Source organism: Meleagris gallopavo, chromosome 3, assembly GCF_000146605.3.
Source record: "Meleagris gallopavo isolate NT-WF06-2002-E0010 breed Aviagen turkey brand Nicholas breeding stock chromosome 3, Turkey_5.1, whole genome shotgun sequence".
NCBI lineage: Eukaryota > Metazoa > Chordata > Aves > Galliformes > Phasianidae > Meleagris > Meleagris gallopavo.
Window position 1 is genome coordinate 73,207,067 of NC_015013.2, and position 24,154 is coordinate 73,231,220.

The 24,154-nt window shown below is 37.8% G+C and overlaps 1 protein-coding gene across 3 annotated transcripts in view; it reads right to left on the bottom strand.

Moving 5' to 3' along the window:
- The window catches only part of RGS22 (regulator of G protein signaling 22), a 68,561-nt gene that overhangs the window by 37,323 nt on the left and 7,084 nt on the right, over positions 1-24,154 (bottom strand). For all 3 annotated transcript variants that reach the window (XM_019614169.2, XM_019614171.2, XM_019614168.2), the window contains exons 5-15: positions 18,778-18,999; positions 14,060-14,145; positions 11,683-11,848; positions 11,188-11,359; positions 9,188-9,863; positions 8,519-8,680; positions 7,455-7,635; positions 5,842-5,918; positions 5,245-5,350; positions 3,257-3,382; positions 1,594-1,695 (exon numbers count right to left, since the gene is read on the bottom strand). In XM_019614169.2, coding sequence (XP_019469714.1) covers positions 1,594-1,695; positions 3,257-3,382; positions 5,245-5,350; positions 5,842-5,918; positions 7,455-7,635; positions 8,519-8,680; positions 9,188-9,863; positions 11,188-11,359; positions 11,683-11,848; positions 14,060-14,145; positions 18,778-18,999 — 2,076 coding nt within the window. The remainder of the gene's footprint in view (positions 1-1,593; positions 1,696-3,256; positions 3,383-5,244; positions 5,351-5,841; positions 5,919-7,454; positions 7,636-8,518; positions 8,681-9,187; positions 9,864-11,187; positions 11,360-11,682; positions 11,849-14,059; positions 14,146-18,777; positions 19,000-24,154) is intronic.

Genomic DNA, 24,154 nt, shown 5'->3' on the forward strand with positions numbered 1-24,154 from the left:
GGAGGAAATCAAGATTCAGTAGGTAAAAATATGCTTAAAAGAAGAAGAGGAAGAGGAAGGAGAACTGGAAGATATTTCTCATGCTTTTAGCAGAGTGACACTGCAATGCGCCCAACTCTCTGATTAAGAAAACTGTGCCCACAAATTCCACAGTAAATTTGGGGCAGTATAACTTTTCCTAATGGGAAATGGAATTCATCCAATCTCCCACATCCTGACATTTCCCAGAGTAACATTCCCTATCAGGTTTCCCAAAAGGTCATCTAGTTAAGCATGCAGCAAGCAGAGACTCAGTTTTGAAGGGATGTAAAAACAGGGACGATATGACTGTGCTGACCAATGTGCTTGTCCTTCTTTGGTAACAGTTCTGGAGAAGGACTCTAGGAAAGGCAGAGAGTTTACATTCCTGTTGTGAATGAGGTCCCTTGCCATCGGCTTGGGCCATCTGGATGGTCTGCCTTAGGGACACCATTAGTAGCACTTAGTTTCAAGCTGTACTAGAGTGGGAAAAAATAAACAAGGTAGCACTTCAGGTTGTCAAGTTTGTTACAGGAAAGAGGGAGTACAAGCCTCAGCCTAGAGTTTCCATACTAACACTAATTCAAGTGAAAATTCGGACAAATATACAAATTTCTGTCATTCCCCCCAGTGAAACTTTGAAATAGGAAGAGAAGACAAATTCAAGATGCTCAGTAACATAAGCCATACAACGAGATTATTCTCCACTGCTCCCTACAGATATTTATTCCAATGACATCTGAAGTAGTTTTGCTCTATTACAGCATATACTCAAATATGCAGATAGAATATACTCCTACACAAGGTTTACAGAGGAAAAACAGACTGAAGTTTCACAAAATGATGTTAAAATTTGCTTAGAATCCTTCTAAAAATATCACACTGCTGCAGACTCCTTCTCTGGCAGTATCAGGCTATTCTGCAGTCAGTGAGAGCTATCAGCACCTACGGCCCACAGTGAACTGCTTTATTTCTACTTTATTCCATGACTTAAAGTGCATATGCAATTAAAAATTCTTGTTTATAGGAAACATCCTTTCCACTGCAAAGTAAATAAGTGTGTGGGTGTGGAAGAAAACTGTGTAAACAATATAATTATGTCCTAGCAGTCAGAAAAGGTAAAACAAGCGTGACAGCTTGAAGGTCCATTTTCATGACTTAGGGTCATTATATGAAGTCTGGTCTATGAGACTTGCAATTCTAACCCACACAGGAGATGGAAAGAAAGGTAAAGCACAATAAGATGATTCATAAAAAATGTTATCACAGATGTTAACACTAACCAGGCAGTTTCCAAATACAACGCAGAGTAGCAAAGGGGAGATTAGGTAAACTGAGCAGAATAGATAAAGCTGGGAACAGACAACAGAGCCTAGAAATCCAACTATGCGTGTGTAACATGTACATCAAGTAATCCAGTGGAAGTAAGCCAGAGAGCCTCTTTTACTGTCTAGAACCCAGATATACTTTGGTGTGAGTTGTCAAGATTTGGAAACATTTCTATTTTCTATCTTTTTCAATCTTTACACTGAACAAGTGTATTTGTGAAGGAAAAATACATTATTTACAACTTACTTGAGCTTGCCTGCATATTTTAAAGGGATGAAGAGTTTCTTGGTAGAAAAGCTGATGATAAGCCTGTAGGTCAGACCAAAAGTACGCACTGTTCTTCCACAACTAGGGAAGAAAAAAACTGTAAGTTATTGCTACTCGAATATCAGGTCTTTATAAAAAGGTTGAGTTTCCAATGCAAGTAATTATTTAACTCATAATAAATCAAGCTCAATTTAAGATGGATTTAATCTTCTGTTGCTTGTTGGCAAAAGGACAATATATTTAATGGCATCATCACTATGATACTATGTCTTTTATTGTATCCTTTATGCATTTATTTATGCCATTAAAATTGTTAACATTGTAGTTAACATTTGAAGAGTAACCACATTTCAGTGGCATAAAGCCAGCACTTAAGAAGAAATGCTGATAATGGACATGCAAAACTCGTGCCATGGCTAAATAGCATTTTGTAGCAATAACCAAAACAATTAAATGTTGTGTACTTGACATATGTTACTGTGACAATCACTGCATTTTAATTATATGAATTTCTGAGGCTCAGAATCTTGGCCCTAGTTCACAAATTCAAACAAATGTCAAGCTATCTTTCAGCAAAAGGAGTCTAGATATTTCCTGAAGTCCACTCCTTTAATTATGCACTTATGGGGTTTGAATCAGAAAAATACCATAAGTCCCCATCCCCCCATCACCGAACAATAATTAATCTGTGGCAGAGAACTGCTCCACAGACTGTAGCCCACCAAACCTGGCATATGAATGAAATAGGTTCCACAGTTGTAGATCTTAAGGAAATAATTTTCAAATGAGTCTTCCACCTGCAAATGCTAGGGTGAATGTGGGTGTGTGCCTATCTCCCATGAAAAATAGGTTATTTTTACCTAGATTTCTAACCATACACCTTCAACATTTTTAGCTTAAGGTATACAGCTGAGGAAACGTTGGCTATTCCTTTCTGGTAGCCAAAAGCATTTCTGGCTACTGCTGCTGGATTCTTGGTCGTGACAGTGATGAAACAGATGTCCATCTTAGCTGTATTCAAGTCACCACTAAACATTCAATGTTTCTCAAAAGCTACTAAGCACCGACTCAAATTGATAAATTGTTCTAACCAATTGTTCTAACCAGTCCTCAATTTACATCCAGCAATGGATGATGACTGCTGACTGCAGGCAAGAAATAGTGTTGCGTTTCTCAGAAATTCAAGAAGCTTCATGGAAGTAGAAGAACGTCTTTAAAACATTGAAGATTTTGGACATTACTAACTCAACAAGCAAGGAAGCAGATTATCATGACTAATAGCTCAGTGGATTTTCCATCTTAATAAAAAATGTTTTTGTGGGTTAAGACCTCATTTTTTCTGCCAAGTTAAAGGCTAGTTTTTAAAAATGATTAGTCTTTTTTTTATCCCTGATGGTACATTCAGATTTCCAATAGGTTTGAGACAGTTAGGATCTGACAGCTTGGTTAAGACCTGTCATTAGTTTGAATATACACATGAACAGTTTACTGTTGTTGAGGGATTGTAGTCTCACAAGTAATAATTCATCCAGTCATCAATCTTTCGTTCTCTTTTTTTTTTTTTTCAGTCTGGCTGCCCTCTATAACTTGGCATTCAGTCAATTGCAGACTAAATTATCACAGGGTAGGAAAATACTCATACCTTATTCCCTGACTTCTCACAGAAGTGTGTGAAGTAGTAACCTGCTCTGTTCTCCAGATAAAGAGACTGCAGCATGTTTTCCATTCTTGATCCCCTTAAGATAACACTGCCAGCAGCACTTTTTCCCTGGACAAAAAAGTATATAGTTATACAACAAGAAATAACAGACTTCCATTATTTCAAATGTCAGTACATTGCAATGGAGAGCTGTGCAGAGTGTTCAATTAGTATCTTCATCCCAAGAAATCAGACTCCATTTTCTATTACATATACAATATATCATAGCTCTCCATATATTTTTCCCTCCAAATATTTATGTCTCATGGAATAAATCTGATTACTTAAGGTGCACTGAGTAACAAAACGATCATAGTATCCTTTAGAAAGTTCCCTGAAACTGGAAAAGAAATGAGGCCATAATTCTGTTGTGACCTATTTAGCACCAAATTCAGGGAGTTCCAGTAATACTAAGCCATAACACTTAGGTGTCAAAAGCTATCTCAGTTCAGGCAATTGTGTTTTGTACTAGTAGAAGTTGACAAGTGGTATTTGATTCAGCCTACGATGGAATGAAAGATGCATCTGTTGGAGTTATGCCACTGATTTCATGAACAAAACCATCAGTATTTTAGGGGACAGGAAATCCATGCCCTTTACTGCAGATAGCTGCAAGAGCATAAGAGGAAGAATGCATCCATTTTCCCAAGGCTCACAGAGAAGCCAGAGGAGGTTACAAACTAGTACATTAAATTCTGATGCTCATGAAAGAAACTTTGGCTGGCCTGACAACTCTGATAGAAAAGGTAGGAGTAGATGAGTGTTGTGATTGACAACCAGCTTCTTTCCAAGCAGTAACAGGGATGGAGAAGGGTGGGAGGAAGCAAGCTTCAGAAGCAGAGCAGGAAGATCCTACTTCCCAGCAGGAATTTAAATGATGGATCCCCACATTCCTTTTTACACTGTATTTGTAATAGCAAATTTTGGGGTCCTGACTGTAGGCTCCAGTCTAGACCTGTAGATGCAAACTGTTAATATTTTACTTCCTTCAGCAGAGAGAAACCATGCGTAACAAAGGTGTATGACATCTAATAATCATGATGTGAACAAACATTTCTTAAATATAAGTTTCTAACTGTAAATGTCCCTAACTGCAAATACAAGATTTTTCTTCTGTCACAATTAACAGTGAAATAAAAGAGTGCAATGAAGTAACAAGCAAAGTATGATTTTGATGTGAAAAACAAATAATTGTGTCCAACTGATTGACAAACTACATGCATTTCTAAACAGGCCCAGATCTCAGACCTTTTTTTTTGGTTTTGAGGCCGTGGGTATCAGTACCTCTGTGAAAAAGCAAGCCGTTTTGAGAACAGCTCACAAACATTTAAGTTTTGGATAAGTTTTAAATTGCCAAATCTGGACATCACAAATGCTCAATTTGTCTCCATTTTAATAGTGATTACGAAAAGGTTCTTCTGTGCAGCCTGCCTTTCATGAGGCTTGCTGGTTTGAGGGCTTGCTTAACAAGTAATAATTCAAAAGACAAGAGAATAAAGTACACAAGCAATAAATATGAATTTTACAACTGAAATATTTTCCTCTGATGAATTTTAGTAAGTTAGTAACTTCCTTGGGCAGATTCAGTTCTCAGTTACATTGTAAGTCTGGTATAGTTTCTTGACAGTGATTCCACTGAAGCAATTATCCAGTGAGTTTTCCATAGTAGTCTATTGAACACATGGTCACCATGGAAAACATCAAAATTTTCTAGTGAAAATAAACTGCTGTATGTGCCATGATCTCCCATCAACTATGTGACAGATGCCACACACAAAACGCTAACATTCTAATTACACCTCTGCAAAAGGCATTGACATTCACATAATCAAACTAATTTCCCCCCACCATTGCCTACACCCCCTTTGATACTACAGAATAAAATATTTTAACCCATAATTCAAGACAATTAAAGTTTAAGTACTACTTACTGGGAGCAACTCAGCATAGGTGTACCTTCTATGAGCCAAGTGTTTTGTTTCTGTAGTTTCATCCAAAGCTAAGCAATGGATCATGTCCCTGCTCACTGACTCTGGCCTGAATCCATGAACAAATAAAAATTTCAGTATTTATTTACCAAAAAACTAGGACTTTCTGTGAATTAAACAACTAAGAAGGGATATTAGACAGGCAGAATGACATAGGAAACAGCAGAGGAAAAGTAAATGAGTTCCAATTTATGTAGAGGAACATCTTTTGTATGTAACCCTGTGGAAATCACTAACACAGTGCATCTTTGAGGTTAAGTGCTCAAGGTGTGTTAAAAGAATATAAACATACATAGAGAGAATATCAGTGCTTACACAGGAAAGAATAAAAATCTCATATTTAGAAAAATTAAACCTTTTATGTCATGGAATAAACAAAAGAAGAAAATCTCCATGCAAGCAATCTGTATCGTAACTATGCATCACTAAGCAGATGATTGATTAAATGTATTTCATGACAACTGTAGAATCTAGCAGCCTCTGTTAAATATTTTGTGTATATTGGTGTTGAGAAAGACATAGAAAGACTTTCATGCTTACCAATTTCTACTGCTAAGAAAGTCATCCCTCCGGGAGCTTTGTCTTGATGACAAGGCAGGTGATAATCTTGATGAACCCTTCAAAGAGAAATCCAGTGTGTCTAATTTCAATAAAGTTGTTGGTGTACTAGTCTTACTTTTATGAAAGACATAGAAGAAAATAGGGCAATTCAGGTTATTTTTTCATCCTGGAGTTTTCTTAACGTGTTCTCATTAACTACTTACAAATATTAAAGGTTTTTCAGCGTCATTATTCCTTATCAGTCACACTATGTAAATCTGGAAATTGCAAAATAATTTTCTGAATATCTTCCAAGATTTTTCAGCACACCTTTATGACCATTCTAGCTTAGAAATTACAATTTTAGCAAGCAGAAATACGTTATTACATGCACTTTGCATGGAATTACACAGAGATTACAGAATAACAGATAAGTATGCTTTGTGAATCTCTGTGAACATAGACATAATCTCAGAACAAGAGAGAAAGAAGGCATCCTGCTACACTGTCACCAATTCATTATGAACAAAATAATTCTGTGACTTTTTGGAAATGCCAGTTGCATTCAGAGTGCCTTCAGAAATTCAGCCTGAGTTGCTTCTCTTTCTAAGCTTTTACAAGCACAATAGAGGTGGAAGATTCAGAAGCCCATATTTCCCACAGCAAAAAAAAAGCAAGAAGTGTTTCGTCAGCTGAATTCCGTGATTTGTGGGTTCCAGGTCACAGTTTTCTTCAAGTGCTAGAAAACCCACAGAGTTAGGAACCTGTCTCCATGACCTACTGCTAGTCCTCAGCCATTAGCACATTTGTCTCTGTAAGAAGCAACTGCTTCTGGCCCACTCCTGTTGTGCTCGACAGGATCTCGGTCCTGAGCCTAGCCACTTCTGAACAAGAAATTTGTCCCACTGTTTTTCCTCCATCATCTCCATGAATTAGCTTTTGAAAACACACATTATAATTGTAATCTAAAACTATTCACTTTAAAGTAACAGAGGTTTGTTTAAGCAAATCTGTGTCATAGACCATCTAGTTCTTCGTGGAGCCAAAGTGTAGATTCACATTATCCAAGTATCTTTTGCCCTGAGACTTAACACAGTGTTACTGAAAACCTGCGGGCCAATGCAATCAACTCTCAGATTAAGTCTTTCAAGAAAAAGAAGAGTCAAAACTGAACTGGCCACCTGCATATGTGGCCACTGATTGAAGGACCGTGGTAATAGGAACTGGGCAAAACTGCTCTTTTTACAAATATGAAGGTAGATTTGTTGTAGGAGTTACTCTGAATTAAGTCTGGTTGAAGGAATCTGGAATCTGGGTTGCTAGATCCTTAAACCTGCAGGTCTGAGAATGTCAAGATGAAATGTACTCAAAAGATTTATGAAATAGCCACGATAACTGAAAAGATAATATGGCTCAATTTACAGTGATCTGATGCATAAAATACCACAAAATGATAATGCAATTTTTAATATAATCATCTGCAGGAGACAAGCTTGCTAAATCTTGACTTCCTAACAAGCAAGTATGATATTTTTATCATGTTCAATTCAAGCAGTTTTATAACTATTTTTGATGAGACCGGGCTTTGATCTCAATGTCATGACACTACCCACCTGAGGAAGGGAAGGTGGTATCCCAGGCATACAAGACTTAGTTGTTAAAGGCAGCAACGATACCATTTGTGGAAAAGGATCAGTGTCCACCCTTGGTCTCTCTTGGCATGTATGCCAGAACTTCAGCTTTGCACTGGCAGTTTCTATCGCTGTTGAATGAGTAACACAAAATCTGGGACCCCTTAAAAAAGAAATATATGAATAAATGAAATACTGAGATATTTGGCTTAATGGTGTTTACTTTATCAATATATAGTAAAAGTACGTCGAATTAAAAAACAAAGATATGCTTAGACGCTGCATTCCTCCAAATTTAGAAACAAGTTACACCTAAATAAATTTGCAAATACTGCACCATTACAAAGTTATCTTTATGTAAGTCTACATTAGGATGTGCCACATTCATCCTACAGCAAGGAATATGAGAATTTTAGGTCACAGGACAGAGATCACAACTCTCATGAGGCTCCACAGCAAAGTACACTATTGCAGTTATTCATTTCTGCCTGTGATTTGTTGGTACCTCTTGGGGAGGAGAGAAGACCTTCAAACATTTAGCTGATGTTTTCAAAGCAGGCTAGAATTTGTATCCTTGCTTAAGCTGTCAGTATGTAAAGGCATTTTGTATAACAGACATTAAACAGTGAAGTCTCAAGGTCACATTCCACATAGATGTATACACAGAGCATCCTCAGAAACTTGAGGAAGTCATTTTGGGGAATAGGTTAGGGCAGAATTAACTTTCTCTGCCTAGGGAGATTTCCCTACCCTGCAGCCATAAGTCTATTAGAGTGGTATCCAAGGTAGCTATACAAAAAGAAGCTCAGATGCTCTGGCAGTAATATAAGTAGGGTTCAGTAAAGCAGGTCTACCTGTTTTCTGGGCAGACTGCAGTTTAGTTTAATCTCAACTAAAAGTGAGAGACCACATCTGCTATTATTTATGTGGCATTACTTCTCATAATTGCAATAGGAGAAACGAGATGAAATAAAAATATTGGACTGATAAAAGAAAATAAAATTTGTTAAAAAGTAGAATCTTAGTTCAAGTCCTTTTTCCCATACCAGTAAAGAAGAAGAGGTTTCACTGCTTCAGGCTGAATCTGTCTTAAATGCCTTGTATTCCACTGATCTCCATGTAGTAGATCAAGTCTGAGTAACACTTCAGAAGTGAGGAAGTAGTCTCCACTGCTCAGTAGATAGAGTTTTTTCATTTTATCAAGTTGCCTTGAGCAAACAAAAATAGTCACATAAGCATGTATCAGATGCTATACAGAACTAAGTACAGTTCATTCTACTGGTTAAACTGCTGTAATGTAATGTAATGTCTTTAACTGCAAGTGTCAGAAGTTTCCACAAATTAGAGACAGGTTGTGTATAACAAAAAATGTAGAGTGCCCTAGAATAGACAATCTGAATCTAGTAGTCTTTCATTAAAGTAGTTTGTCATGTAGAATACCCCATTTGTGATTTTAATTTCTTCTATTTTCTTTGTATTTATTGCTTCACGTTCTTCAAATTTCTTTCTAACAAAGCCTTAACACTAAGGTGATTCTGACTTACGTTATCTTCATCATCTTCAGAAGAGTCATCCCTGACTTACTTGTCAGGACACTCATGATTAATTGTGTTAGTTCTATTCAAACACTGTCATTATTTATTCTGAAATCTCAAAACTTCCATTGATCAGTGTTACAAGTATAAAAACAATAAGTGCTAAATAATGAGAAATACCTTTGCTGCCTTGTAGTGTCCTTAAGAACCTTTAGTCTTTCAATATCCATCCAGAGCCACCAATACCTCTCACCAAGCGTTCCTTTAATGAATTTCTTGAATCTTTCAAACTCATTTCTGTTGCCAGTGTCATAAGTTCTGTGGTTAATACACCAAGCAGCCCTACTGTCTGCCCCATTGCTTTCAGAGCTTGATCTTAAGCTCACTTCTTCAGCATCTCGTTCCCTCATATCTCCCATGGAGTCCACGACAGTAAATGGAGAAGAACTTTGGGATAAGAGTGGCTCTTCAGTACCACAGGCAAATTCATTATTTGATAACTCATGTATAAATGTCTTAGGCTGTTTAGGGAAATCCACATCACTCTCAGTCTCACCAAGTGGCTTTTGTGTGAGTTCTGAAATTGATTCCTTTGTTACAAATTGAGTATATGATGGTATTAATTCCTCCAGTTGCTGAAGAGTTGCATTTTCCTGTCCTTCTTCAGCCGTGCTCTCCAAATTCTGGTCTGGATAAACTCCTAGCTGCGTGTAGGAAAGAGGTTCAGCAATGGCCATAGAAGAGCCCTCCTCAGATTCTCTTGATCTCTCCCTAAAAATGCTGTCTTCTTTGGGTGATGTCCTTGAAGAGGAACGAAATCTGCAGTGGTCATATTCCTTAGATAGGGAACCTGCTTCTGCATTAAATCAGAAAATATTACTGACCACTCTTTTGGAACAGGACTGTCCTTTTGCACATTTTCCAAAGCAACATATTTTTGTTGTTGAGGTGCTTCTGCTGTTGCTGTCTGGCTAGAAACTTAACCCCACGACTCACAGACTCATTTCTCTATCGAAGTTCAACAGAATAGCAGAGCTCAGAAAAGCTCCCTCCGGAGCCAGCTATCTTGGTTACTCAGCTGAATATCCATGCTCCTCAACACTTATTAAACCACTTTGTTGTGCTACAATACCTAGTTTCTTTTCTAAGTATTTGGTTATGGTATGATAAAAGTCACCATCTGTAGCAGGATTTTTTTCTCTTTAGGCATGAGGAAGCTAGTAAGTTAGAACTCTTAGTCTGCTTATATTGACTCCTGAACTGGCCTTGGTTAGTTGTGTAAAGTCTTGACACATACAGGGGGATGACAAAGCATATTATATCAAGGTCTTTGAAAACATTTAAGAGACCTACAGTCCAGTCTGCCACTCAGACATGGCTTCTTTCTATTTGAGATGTCTCATAACTAGCAAGTTCAGAACAGTGACCAGCCCTGTTTGTTTGTTTTTGTCAACACAACCTCACTCCTCCTTGTGCCCTTGTTATTAATCATGCCCTGCCATTCCAGACTGCTGAGACAAAAGACCTTTCAGCTTTGACTTGCTCAGGTACCTTTTCTAATTCTGAAATTTCTGAAACTCTTTAAACAAATCAAGTACTTCTGGAGTATGTTAGTAGAGGTGACCTTGAATATACATACTGTTTAACTAGGTTACTGCTGCTATCACTGTGTAGGTCAGATCTGTAAAACTGAGAAGAATAACTATAAATATTTTGAATATCAACAGAATCAGAGTGACCAAAAGATGTAATTCATCTGTGGGCTTAAAATATCTACATATCCAAAATTTAAACAGGATTAGTTTGATCTTCTTTCTTTTCCTGAAGCTAAGATTTAGGCCCTTCATATTCTATTCTGTCACTAAAGCAAACACATGGTTAGATTCGATCACACTGTCAGTAAGGAGGATACTAAAACCTCTGAGTACATGTATCACATCAGACTGATAGAGAAGGACTTTAAAATAATCTCAAAATGAATAAATAAAGTATAAGAAAAATTACAAAATTATTTGGCTATGGAAAGAAACAAATCCAGTTTTTCCCCATCTGAAGCCTGTGATATCATGTGATATTTAGAAAATAGTAAGTGGAAGCTGCAGCAATTCATTAGAATGCCTTATATATCCAACTAGTCAGACTTGTGTTATAAATACTATTGCTGAGCCCCTGTTACTTACCTAGGCAACTAGCTTTTTCACTCAATGAACCTTTTCTTTCAGGCAGACCAGGCAAATGCTGAATATCTTGAATTTGAACAGAAGCTGCAGGGCGCGTAAGTGAATCTGTAGTTTTCATGGATTCGTTTCCTTTTGCTAATGTAAACCAATCCATTGTTTGAGAAACTGTAGCCTACAAAAAGATATTTAATAGAATAATTCAATTATTTTTGTTTGTTTCTAAAAGCAATCATTGTCTGCAATCATTTTTGTTGTCTATCCATATATATATTTCTATAACAATAGTTCCCAGAGAAAATAGCTGTATGACAGTAGCTGAGCACACTCATGATATAGCAGTGCTGCGTTACGACACATCAACCTTTTACAACAAAGAGCTTTAAAAAGAAGAGATACCCAGAAAATCAGTTGTCTGCTTAGGGTGGGATTTCAGTTACAGCAATTTATTTCAATTCTATCTAGCTCATTGTTACACTCACTAAACATTTACTTTACCTGGCCAAGCGATACATAGAACCTCTTCATAGTGAATAAAGTACCATCCTCCTCAGGGGAGGGAGTACTCGCATCTTCCTTCCTTATCCAGGGGTAGTAGGTGCTATCTATAATGAAATTAATGCCAGTCTGGCTCCATTCTACCTGTGATATCAATTTAGCTAGCCTGAAATTAAATGTTCAGAAAAGAAAACAGTTAATCTTAGCTTTTATTCAGAGATAACAAACACAATCATTCTGAAAATAAATTGCCATTGTGAACTTCATGTTCTACTTTATTATTTCACCCTGTGCCTGCTGTCACATATGTAAACACCAGCTCTACCATTCCATAGTCCACCAGCTTTATAGTTGGTGGTCTGTTTTACATTATAAATCTTTACCAGCAAAATTAATCTCTGCCAGGATGATCTTGCATATAGCAGTACAGTCCAAATCCTGCCAAGAAACACTTGAACATATTGTTTGCTAAAATAGAACCATTTTCCCAGATTACAGAAGCCCTATGTCAGTAACAGATACTACATTTCCTGACACAAGTAATCTTCCAGCAGCAATGCCCATAGTGGTCGTACTATTTAAGCTTTCAGATGATAGCAAGACAGTAGGTCTTTTTTCAGTCAGTTACTATAAGACTACTTCACAGTACAAAAGAGGACTCCAGTGCTCCTTCTGACAGTGAGAACCTTGCTATGCCCAGAAAAAGGCAATCTTTAGAACCACGCGGCTAGAGAGGGTGCTTTGGGATCAGGAACTGTGGCAGAGCTTACTCAAGTTAGATAGCAGTATGAAATCAACCAAGGTGAAGGGAAGAGAAGTCTATGACCCTGAGCTGAGTGCTCATTTTTGTTTGTCTCTACATCTTGAGGGCAAGAGAACTTCATTCTAGAGTTGGCATACTTTGTGGTGGTTTTACACTGACGCGCAGATATGCTCCACCACACCATTCTCTCACTACCCTTCCTTAAAAGAACTGGAGATAAAAATAGGATGACTAAAGACTCATTGAGATGAGGACAGGGAGATCACTCACCAATTATCATCACTAGCAAAACAGATTCAAATTAATATAATTAATCAATAACAAACTAGAACAGTGAAAACTAAACACAAACTAAAATCACCTTCTCCCCTACCCACACTCTTCTACCTTCTCACCCCGAGTGAGAATCTTCTGCTCTGTACCTGGAGCACCTCCTGTCGTCCTCCTGCACTGTCCCAGCTGCCTGCAGGGCTGTTCTCTCACAACTCTCACATCTCTCACTCCTCTCTCCCAACTACTGTTGTGCAGCAGGTATTTCCTTTCTTAAATCTGCGCTCACAGACGCACAACCAGCATCCCTCATGGCTCAGCCCTGGCAGCAGCAGGTCCCTTCTGAAGCACTTGGAGCTGGCTCTGATCTGACATGGGGCAGTGCTGGACTCTGCTCATAGAGGCCAATCTTACTATCAAAACCTTGCCACATAAACCTCCTGGATATATTCATATTACCTTCAGCTTTAAACGTGCATTTTTACCACAGTTTATCTTGATCCTAATTTAGGAAAGCAATTTAAAGCACTGGTATTTACAGAAATTAGGAACATGTGCATTAAGAGACTGGAGAGATCTGGAGGGCAAGATGTTATGAGGAGTGCTGAGGCAGCTGGGTTTGAGCAGCCCAGAGCAGAGGAGCTGAGGGGAGGCATGATGGCGGCTGCAGCTCCTCACAGGGAGCGGAGGGGCAGCGCTGAGCTCTGCTCTGTGTGACAGCGACAGGGCCCGAGGGAACGGCATGGAGCTGCGTCTGGGGAGGGGCGGGTGGGGGTTAGGGACAGGGTAGATGCAGATCCTTCCAAAAAGCAGACCAAACCTCCTGAACAATCAGAAAAGAGGCTGAAAGGACATCTGGAAAAATATAGCTAATATATAACAGGAAATCATGCCACTATTCCATGGCATCCCACAGAGAATCTTGCAAAAGGAAGTCTGACAGTAAGCTTCAAGATAGAAACTGAATAATTGAGATAAAAAGGACTGGCTGTCTTTTGTAAACAGATGTCATGGATTCATACCATTCATTCACATGTCCTGTATACTGATTAGGGAGAAACGTATTGTGATCGTGATATCTCTGTGGAAGAGAGATTCAGAAAACAGTAAAGACCATTCCTACTCCCTCTGTAGTAATATACTACGTAATCTGTGGTCAAAGGAAATTACAGAATGACTAGTAGAAAAAGTCATTTTTTAATTTATTCAGGGTAATAAAATGCAAAAATTAAACAAAAAGAAAAGGTGGAACAAAACCATATTAAACGTATCATAAGATTAGTTAAACAGAAAAGATAAATGTACAAATTTTAAGCTGAGAGACAGCATAAAAGACTACAATACCTGTACTCAAAGTAGCAGTCGCTCTCTAGAAATGCTGGAAGCCTTTCCTTCTTAATCCACTGTACTGCTTGTTCTCGATCAAGACACTATTAAAAAAATACCAAAAATTTGCAGTAGTAGTGACTTATTTGTTTTGCTTTCCATATAAATGATTCTCTCCAATCTTCTCTCCATTCCTTCTGAGGCATTAAGGAAAACTAATATGCATCGAACATCACCTTTCCTATTCAGCTTAACCTTAGCTCTAGGACAGCTGAGCTTCTTCAGTTCGTTGCTAACAGGTAATTACATCTAAATCTCTTTCTTCTATAACAGTACAACTTTTTAAACAAACCATTGTTTCTTCAAAAATTATATATGTATGAATCATGCTTTTATTATATAATTCCAATGCAAATTAGATGCTCATAGATGGTCCACAAGTAGGAAACTGCTTATTTCTCTGGCTTTAACACCATCTATAAGCAGTGACTATTATATTTTCTTCAATAATTTGAGGAATAAGGAAGCAGCCCTAGCTTAAATTATAATCCTAAAATGGTAGAATTCTGGATATTAAAAACAAAATCAAACATTTTTAATGCCTATCAGTTGTCATATTTCACATTTCTATGTTTTATATTGGAGCATTGCTTAACTCAGCCGGACACGGGAACAGTTATAATGTGTATCTAAGTGCAAATAGAATCAGGCCCATAATAGATCTTAGCTCAGGTGGTCCAAGTCTCAATTCCTGGTGAATGCAGACAGCTAGGTGCCACCGAAGAGTGATGTGGAGGTGTTAAGCAAGGAGTTACGCAGAACCAGCAGATTGAAAAACTTGCCTAACTCCTTACAGGAGAGTGTGTCCTCTGAGTGTGGGCCACAATGAATCTCTCTTAGAGATTATACTATTCACACTCTTTCTTTTTGTTATTCTTTTCTTTTTTCATTTCTCTCCTCTTCTCTTCTTTCCTCTTCTTTCCACAGAGGATACTTTATGCACTCTTAGCAGGTGACCTGTTTTATTTTTCTGAGGTGCATTTTTCATTTTAGTGAACATGAAGTCAGTGATTAGGAAAAATGCAATAACACCTTGTCCACAGAAACAGGTGAATTTTGGGCAAGGATGGAAGTATCAATTTTTTTTGCTACTTGCTAGATCAAATAATCAGTTTGTGTAGATTACATTTTAAATTTTCTTTCCATGAGCTAATATTTCATTTGGGACTAGGTTTATTTCTCCTTCATATGTATCTGTAGGGGATTAAAAATATAAATTACTCAGAAAGTGGGTGGTTTCATTTAGAGAAAAGAAAATATTTCAAAATACGGAAAGCTTACGTTGGCAGTGGCTCACACAATCTAACTTGTGGAGATGGAGACTAATTACTCCCAACCACACAGAGTATTGGTACATTGTTACTCCTTTTGGTACAAGCCTTTTGGAAATACAGAAGATTGTCTCTTTATTTTGGCCAATCAATCTGTGTATTAACTGAGTCATAGCCCAGGTTTTTATCTGAATGATTCATAACATGTTCATGTCTGTACATGGCTGGTACACAAAATAATATATACTATCAGAAGGAAAGAATCTCTATTCTTTTCCCTTCTCCAAAGACAGATGTGACATTTAATCTAATAGGGTTGTTACCTTGGTTAGCTTCCTTACCCAGTCAGCCTTAGGCCATGTTTGGGACCAATCCAGTAAAGCTTTTAGCACGTGTTAAAGTTTAAGCATGTGTTTAACTTCATTTGATTAAAGTTAAACACATACTTAAGTGCTTTGCTGAACTGGGGTTTCTCTGAAGTAAGGTATGTGGGATGCCAGCCAGTTTCTTTCCATAGTGATGCCTGGGTCTACCCAATTTGCAGGGTTTTTTCTTCATGTGTTTCACACTCAGTTGATTTCAATTACTGATAAGATGTTTAGCTCCATATCAGTAACTTCCAAGCATGAGAGCACACATACAGAAAGATCTTTTACTTATCTGAAAATTTGTGACAGTGTGAGATAGAGGTGGAGAGAAAAACAGCAGTGATGTATTTCTTAGTTTAGGTATATTTGAACTCAGTATGCCTGAAAGGTCTACATAGTTTTTCCAGTCATAGCTCATTTCCATCACTATTGCGATGGACAATGATGGCCGTTCAAGCTGATTTTTCATAGAAAGCAACTGTAAATCTCATCAGACGATGTGAAGCGACTGAAGAAATAAGTATATAGAGTGAAGGAAGCAGCATAGCTCTGTGTCTAAGATCAAATCCTATCTGATGCTGATGCTGATACTTGATGCTGCTACTGAGATACTTCTAGTTCAGTCATAGTGTGGTACAACGAATGAAGCTGATTTCTTCCATCTTATGTAGTTGCAGTATTGATTTTTGGCCGCTTAGGTCAGGCTCTGTCTTGAGATGCCAAAATTGAATAGGATGAGGGATTTAAGTTGCCTGTTGCACATTTTTAGGCTGGGATAGTTCATTTTCTTCATATTATCTCATATCATGCTGTTTTCAATCTGTGATTAGAACAGTGTTGAGAGCTATTGCTAGACAGGGCTTAGTCTGTGTCAAGGCCTTTTCACACCCTGCCAGCAAGGATGCTGGAGGTGCACAAGAAGCTGTGAGGGGACACAGCCAAGACAGCTGACCCCACCAGACCAAAAGAGTGTTCCTTTCCATATGACATCATGCTCAGCAATAAATCTGGAGAAAAGAAGAGGTGTGAGGGGGAATGTTCAGAGTGGTGGTGTTTGTTTCATCAACTAGCTGCTAAGTGTGTTGAGCCCAGCTTTCCTGCAAATGGCTGAATATCTCCCCACTGTTACAAAGTAGTGAATTCTTTGCACGTGTAGATTTTGCTTTAACTACTGATATGCCTTCAGCTCAACCCAAAAGATTTCTCTCTTCCACCTTCCCAGTTCTCCATTCTGCTGGGGAAAAGTGAGCAAATGGTAGCATGGGGCTTATCTCCCTACCTGTGTTAACTCACAGGAAAGTGACAGACAAGAAGAAACATCGTCAAAAAGATGAAGAAAGTGCAAAAGAATATTATTCCTCAAAATGCCATAGAATCGTAGTATCATAGAATCACAAGGTTGGAAAGGACCTGGAAGATCATCTAGTCCAACCATCCTCCCATCACCATTACTACTACAAGCTACTAATCCATATCTCGCAGCTCCCCATCCAGCCTCTTGAACACTGCCAAAGATGGCAACTTCACCACCTCCCTGGGCAGGCCAGTCCAGCACCTGACCACTCTCTGAGAGAAAGTTTTTCCTTATGTCTAATCTAAATCTCCTCTGGCGCAACTTGTGGCCATTTACTCAGGTCTTGTTTGTAGCCTGAGAGAAGACACCAAATACCTCTTCACTCCCTCAGGAAGTTGTGCTTCCGTCTTTGAAAAATTCCACAGAAAAAAGAAGATATCTTTAAATAATAAAGGAGCACTGTTGCTCCAATCCATGAGAGATTTAAGTAATAGAGAAGACAATGTGATGGCTTTGAACTTGTCAAAAAAGGCTGACCAAAGTTGCAAAAGTGTGAGGTTATCCCGGAGAACAACATTAGCCATTCTAGCACAACCACAAAACTTTTCCTCAGTCGATTCCTGAGTCCAAATAAGAAATTAAGAATAGCTCTTCTGCTTTTGTGCTCGCAAGCAACATATTCATGAAAATAACGGTTTAACATGGTAGAGATGTCTGTGAGCCTTGTCCTGTCATAGCATTTGTCCAGTTTATATTGCAGATAATTGCAATCTCACTTAACTATCATTTTGTTAAACATCATTGCCTTTTGACCTCTCTCAACACTGTTTTCTTTTCTGAAAATCATCAAGCTTATACTGAGCAAAACAGCAGTCTGCTTTAACTCCCTGATTTTCTCTCAGCTTTCCAGCTATGACATAATTTAGAGCAGCCGCCTCTAAAAATGTAGCAAGACCTTATACTGGCCTTGAATGAAATGAACTGAAGTCACATCAGTCACACCAATGCAAAGTAAGCAAGAAAGGAATAAACCACGTAACTCAGAGAAATATATATTTTTTCTCTTCCAAAGCTATTGCTTAAAAGTAAACTCCCACAACTGCAACTGCCTTGCATTCTCTGAGGTGCATATGGTTCTTAAGATTTTGATTTTGATGCCTAATCTGGTGCTGAAGGTAGTCCTGAAAGCAAGCAGGTAATTGATAGTTGTTTGAACAAGTCTTGAACATATTTGTTCTAAAATCCAACATTTCTCGTTGTTAAAGGTTATTTTTTCTGGCCATTTCAATTGATGCTAACCATCAAAATCTTTGGGGAATTGATGGAGGAGAGACTTATGTGTTGCCAGACCACAGATGAGCTCATAGCCACACAAGGAAATTAATTAATAAGGAAAGACTGAGATGCATTAGTTTCAGTCAATTTGCACATTCCAGGGATCACTAGTAAAGTAACAGTTATCATAATATTTTTTCTTTTAATATTAAAAAGTATTCAGACCACACAACTGAATCCTGCCCTACAGAATCTTCAAAATTCTGTGCTACAGGATGTATATGTGTAATTCCATTCACTTGTCTGGTAGACACATGTGCATTGCAGGGCACAGTTTGGCCCATCATTATGTTTTCCTAACATAAATTAACATTTTTCCCAAGCTACCAAGCCAAACACAACAATAACTACTGCCAGTATCTCTACAGTAAGATCTAAATATAAATCCAGTGGCTATAAGATGCTTACCATAGTGTTGTAATTTGGATCAATACTGAGCGGTGAAGAATCACTGATCTTTTTGGAATGCTGCCCATCATTCTTTGCTTTTCTTATAACATCATAAATGGGATTTGGAGGTTTCTGATCATGTAGAATTTTTTTCAGCTGATGTTCCATGCGTTGTGGGATGTCGTTAACTACTTCAAAAACCCCGAAGTCTGAGTTAAACTTAACTGGCTGGGCAAAAGTCTACAAAAGAAGTTTGGAAAGTTTATAACACTGCAATAAGGGAAATATCTCATTTTTAAAAGTTACTTTTTATAGAATAGAATCATCCTTCAGAATGCAAGATGGTATTATGAGGCTTCTTTCTCTTGATTTTGACCCATTCTAGACAATGGACCATTCTTTTTCATGTGCAAATTATAGATCCACTACACAAATTCCTAAAATACATAGTTTACAGTGACTTCAATAACTTTTCTGGCAGGAGATTACTTACCTCCAAGATTACATCTCCAGTGTCATTCTCACATTCATAACCTTAAACAGTCAAGGCTTGAAAAGAACAACAGTGAAGCTGATTTCTAAAATGTGAGAGCATTTGAGGAAGATGAATCTGAAGACTGTCATGTGTAGGAAAGGCTTTTCCCCATGTTATTACTTGGAGGTCAAATATCTACCAACATCTTTGGCCTGTAGCTAGTGATCATGCACAACTACATTGATTGATTTAAGAGAAATCTTGAGGAATATCCAAGACATTTATGAGTCTGAGGATCTATACAACCAAAGCATATGAGCATCTCCCAGTACTGAGATGGAGGACAAGAAGACATGTTATGGTCAAGAACTGAAGAAAACAAGAGTGTGTCATCCTGGCCACATCCAGATCCAGTGCCAAGACCCTTCTGGGCACCATTCCAAACAGGCTCCCACCAGGTGTTTGTACAATTGTCATTTCCTTGCACTTAGTAAGATTATTATATTATTTCAAGTACTGTATTTCTAATTTCCTTGAACTTTATATATCACGGTATGTATACAGAAGCATATATATCTACTCACACAGACATAATTCACATACGTATTACATATATTGAATACGTGCTACATATAATATGGAAATATATTATAAACCAATTTCATTCTTCTTTACACCTATATAAGTCCAAAATAACCACGTCAGTGTCAGCTATTTTGTTGCTCCTGTTTGAAGTTCCCTTGTTGATCGATGTCGTATAGAGGAATGTCCAAAATAAAACCATGTGGCTGCAACATGTGCTTACAACATTCCCTGTGTATCCCATAACTTCTCACTGCCGAGGCTCAGCCTGGCAAAGCATGTAGCATATGAGAGTTTTAAATGTACGATTAGGGCCTATGACATCAGAGAGTCACTGGCCAGAGTTATGCATTGAATTGCGTTAGTCTGTTTAGTTACCTACCTTCAGTTGAAATCAAGGCTTGTTTTTGTTCTCTGACACCTCATGCCTCTTTTGGCATTAATTTTCTCCAGGGTACTCTGCAGGTTTTAGTGCTTTTCTCCAGAAGTACTGAACAGTGTTTAAAAGAGGCTTTTATGTGTTGTTTTATGTGTTCTCTGTACTCTGTTCAGATCTCCTCCTCATTTGCTATAGGTACATTTCACTTAGTTGCAAAGCTAATTTGGACAGCCATCAACTTCTAACTGGTTCAACTTCTACCTTAATAACTTCCAAATATAACTTTTTTTTTTTTTTCACATGTTTTTAAGGAGGAATCAGAAGAAAATACACTAAGAGGCAAAGTGCTTCAGTCTCTCAGGATCTGAAATGCACTTTCTTGCAGAAGAAAAAAGGAAACAAATTGCAAATTCCATAATCAAGGGTTATGTGACTAGGTAGGAACAGATTATTTTAGTAACATGTTATTCAAACTGAAAACGAAGCAAAGATGCCGTAGTTTATCACACATATCTACTTTTATTATATTTCTTGTAACTTTTTATAGATCTAGGTTTGTCGGTACACATTTTAATTAACTGAATGGAAAACATATGGCAACTTTAATGTAGTGAAACAGATGCCAGTGACAAGTTTTAAAATGTAAAAGATATTGCTGTTTCGGGTGTCCAACTAGAAATCATTTATAAGACACATAGTAATGGAACAAAAGAACACATAGTGACAGGTTAAGAGTATTAAGACTTCATATATTACATACTTGACTGAAACAGCGGTTCTGATCCAAAACGTTGAGGTTTGGACCAAGGTATAAGTTAGCTGTCCCCAGGGGCAATTATTCCCCATTACCTGTCACTAGTATGACCATATCTGAAATACTGTATCCAGTTTTGGTTCCCCAGTACAAGAAGAATGTTCCTAAATTTCAGTAAGCCCAGCAGAAGACTGACAAGCTGGAGCACCGGCCCTGTGAGGAGAAAGGGAGGGAACATGGCTTATTTAGTTGAAGAGACAGCACTGTGGGGACCTAACAGCAGTCTGACAGTATTTACAGGATTACTGACACAGCCAGGCTTTTAGTGGAGTTTCATGGTGAGAAGACAAGAGTTGATACTTATACATTGAAACAATGGAAGTTTCAACTGGACGTAAGAAAAAAAAGTATATATCAATAGGATAATTTTAGTGGGAACAGACTTTCCAAAGAGTCTATGGCATCTATTACTCGAGGTTCCAAAATCCAAATGAAGAAAGTGATGTGCAACCTGGTCTGAGCACTAAAATGATGAACCTGCTTTGAGCAGGAAGCAAGACTACAGACCTCCATGAGGCTTCTTCCAGCATGAAGAAATCTGCAATTCTGTGCAACTCCCACATTCTTCCAGATACACAGAACGTTTCATTGAAGCACCATCTGAAAGCATTTTAGAACTTTTAAAGCCTTTCCAAGGAAGCGTATTTGACCAGCTCACTTGAGAAAACTAGAATGATAAACTAGAAAGCTTATATTGGCATAATGAAAGCAGAGCTAAGTAATGACCTTCTAAATTCATCTCCACAAGAAAAGTAAAAATGATAATGTTATGATGAAATCAAACAGGAACAACTACAAAAAAATAAAATTAAGCTGGTATTTTGTAGGAAACATTTTCCCAGTTAAAGTACTGGACAGAGAGAATCAGTCAATCCTCTCAGTATTGAAAAGCTTTAGAACAAAACACACTAACCATTCCCACACATTACAAGCCACACACATACACACACACACATACACAGGCACAGAGAAAAAAAAATTAGCAAACCTAAAACCTTTCCCACAGAAGCCAAGTGCCATAAAATACAGTGTTTCACAGGACAATAATGGGAAAAGTTTACGGCATCACCAGTTCTATAGGTCACTGCAAAAACAAGAAATTTCTTCTGTGAAGATGACTATGTTGTGTTAAGGACTGGATGGTAGCCTACACTGTGAAAGAAAGGGGGAAAAAGTTATTGTGCCAGTCTAATACACTAAAAAATGCCGCTATTACCCCAAATTTGGCAATTTAGAGACAAGAAAAATACAATAACCAAAGACAAGAAGTATCAATGCATTCTTCCCTGCAGTCTTTTTTCAATTTGGGCCAGTTTTTGATCCTTTGAAGATAAAGAGGAAAAGCTCCCTAGCCAAATTATACTGCAAGATGTTTTAAGAAAAGAAAAAAATCAGTTTTGGCAGGAGCCTTGAAACTTGGGATTCATACATTATCAATTTGGAACAATAAATAGGATCAACAAGGATTTGAGAATACCGACAAGTAAGTCTACAGACTTTACTAACTATAATCCATGGGCAATTTTCCCTTTGGCTCCAGTATGACTGAGATTACTCAGTACAGTTATTTCAGCTTCAAATAAAAACCTTCAAGCGAACAACAAAAACTGTTTTCACATTGAGGTACAGCAATACTTTAAAAATATAAACAATTGCCTGTATGTTTTTGACGGAAATTTCCTAGCTGTCATATGAACATTGAATATGTTTCACCTGAAGAGTAAATAGAATATATAATTCTGAAACCTAAAGTTATACACTTAACTGAAGGGAAGGGAAATTTCCCTCAGTTCTCCCAAAACAAAACCAAAACAGCATCCATCACTTTGTTGCCAGGATATCAGACATATAAATCTTGCTGTTCTCCGCCTTTACACTTTTCAGATATACTTCAGATACAGCTAACAAATGTGTAAATATGCTCACCATATCCCACCCCAAGTAATGTAGTTTGATCCCAAGAGAAACAGGATGACCACAGCTTGGCTTTCCCCTAGGTTAAGGCCCTGAAACGGTGGGAATGAACCGAAATCTCATCCAGGAGTTTTGCCAAAACATCTTTAAGACGGCTATATATGTATCATAAATAAAAGTCAGTGAGAATCCAGACCAGAAAAGAATTTGAGCAGCTCTAGGAAGTGCCTGGAAAATTCAGATTGCATATGGTCATATGCTCAGTGCCACATCTCCCACTGATTTGAGTGAGTCCAGGATTTCCCTTCTGCTGATGAGTATGAAACAAGTTACAATTACACACCATCATCTAAGGGAGAAGAAAGGAAAATTATGGGTAAAGCCACTTTCAGTAGGAAAAGAAGTTAGATTATTTTGCTTTCTTGAATGTTAAAGATGGTTTAGTCCTGGATGAGACTCAACATAATATGCATGCGAGGCCTAACTGATATAAATGCTTTTTTAAGGGAGGTTTTAATGGCACCAGCAGCCTCCCTCCACAGACATGGAGAACATGAGAGGAAATTGATGAGCACGCATTGTAGCCTCACAGAATGATTCACAGTCATCTTCAAAACAGACAAGGGCTTGAAATGTGCAGTAGGGTGGATTTACTTCTGCCCTTTCTGTCATCAGCTACTCATAGGTCCAGTCTGATGTTATTCTTGACGGTTTCAGGTTTTCCAGGCCGATTCTATTTTTTTCAGAAAGAGCAACAGACCCATACTTTATTCCTTATGCTTTAATTGTTTTCCCTTCATTAAGCAGGTAGCTCCTGTTGGCATGGGAGAAGCAAGTTGATATTAATGAGGCCTCCAGCATGGAGTTGGATGGAGACTTCTGACTTATGTTTTTTCATTCCTGGATAAGCATATTCTCGGATGTTTTAAAAGAATCAAAGGTTTGAATTCTAGGGACTGCTGACAGCTCCAAATGGAAATGTACATATACCAGTGCTTCTCATAAATTTTTCATTTCTGATTATTTACTACAGAAGGTGTAGCTTGTTTGTATGTCACAGGACTGATTTCTGTGGCTGTATATCACTGGTGTACTGATAACAAGAGCCCTCATAGGATTTTTGTTTTATTTTTCCAAAGTATTTTCCTTACAAATTGTCTTTCTTTACAGCATGCAGATCTTTGGGGATATTTGTAAATCAAAGCAATAAACAAACAAACAAACAAACAAA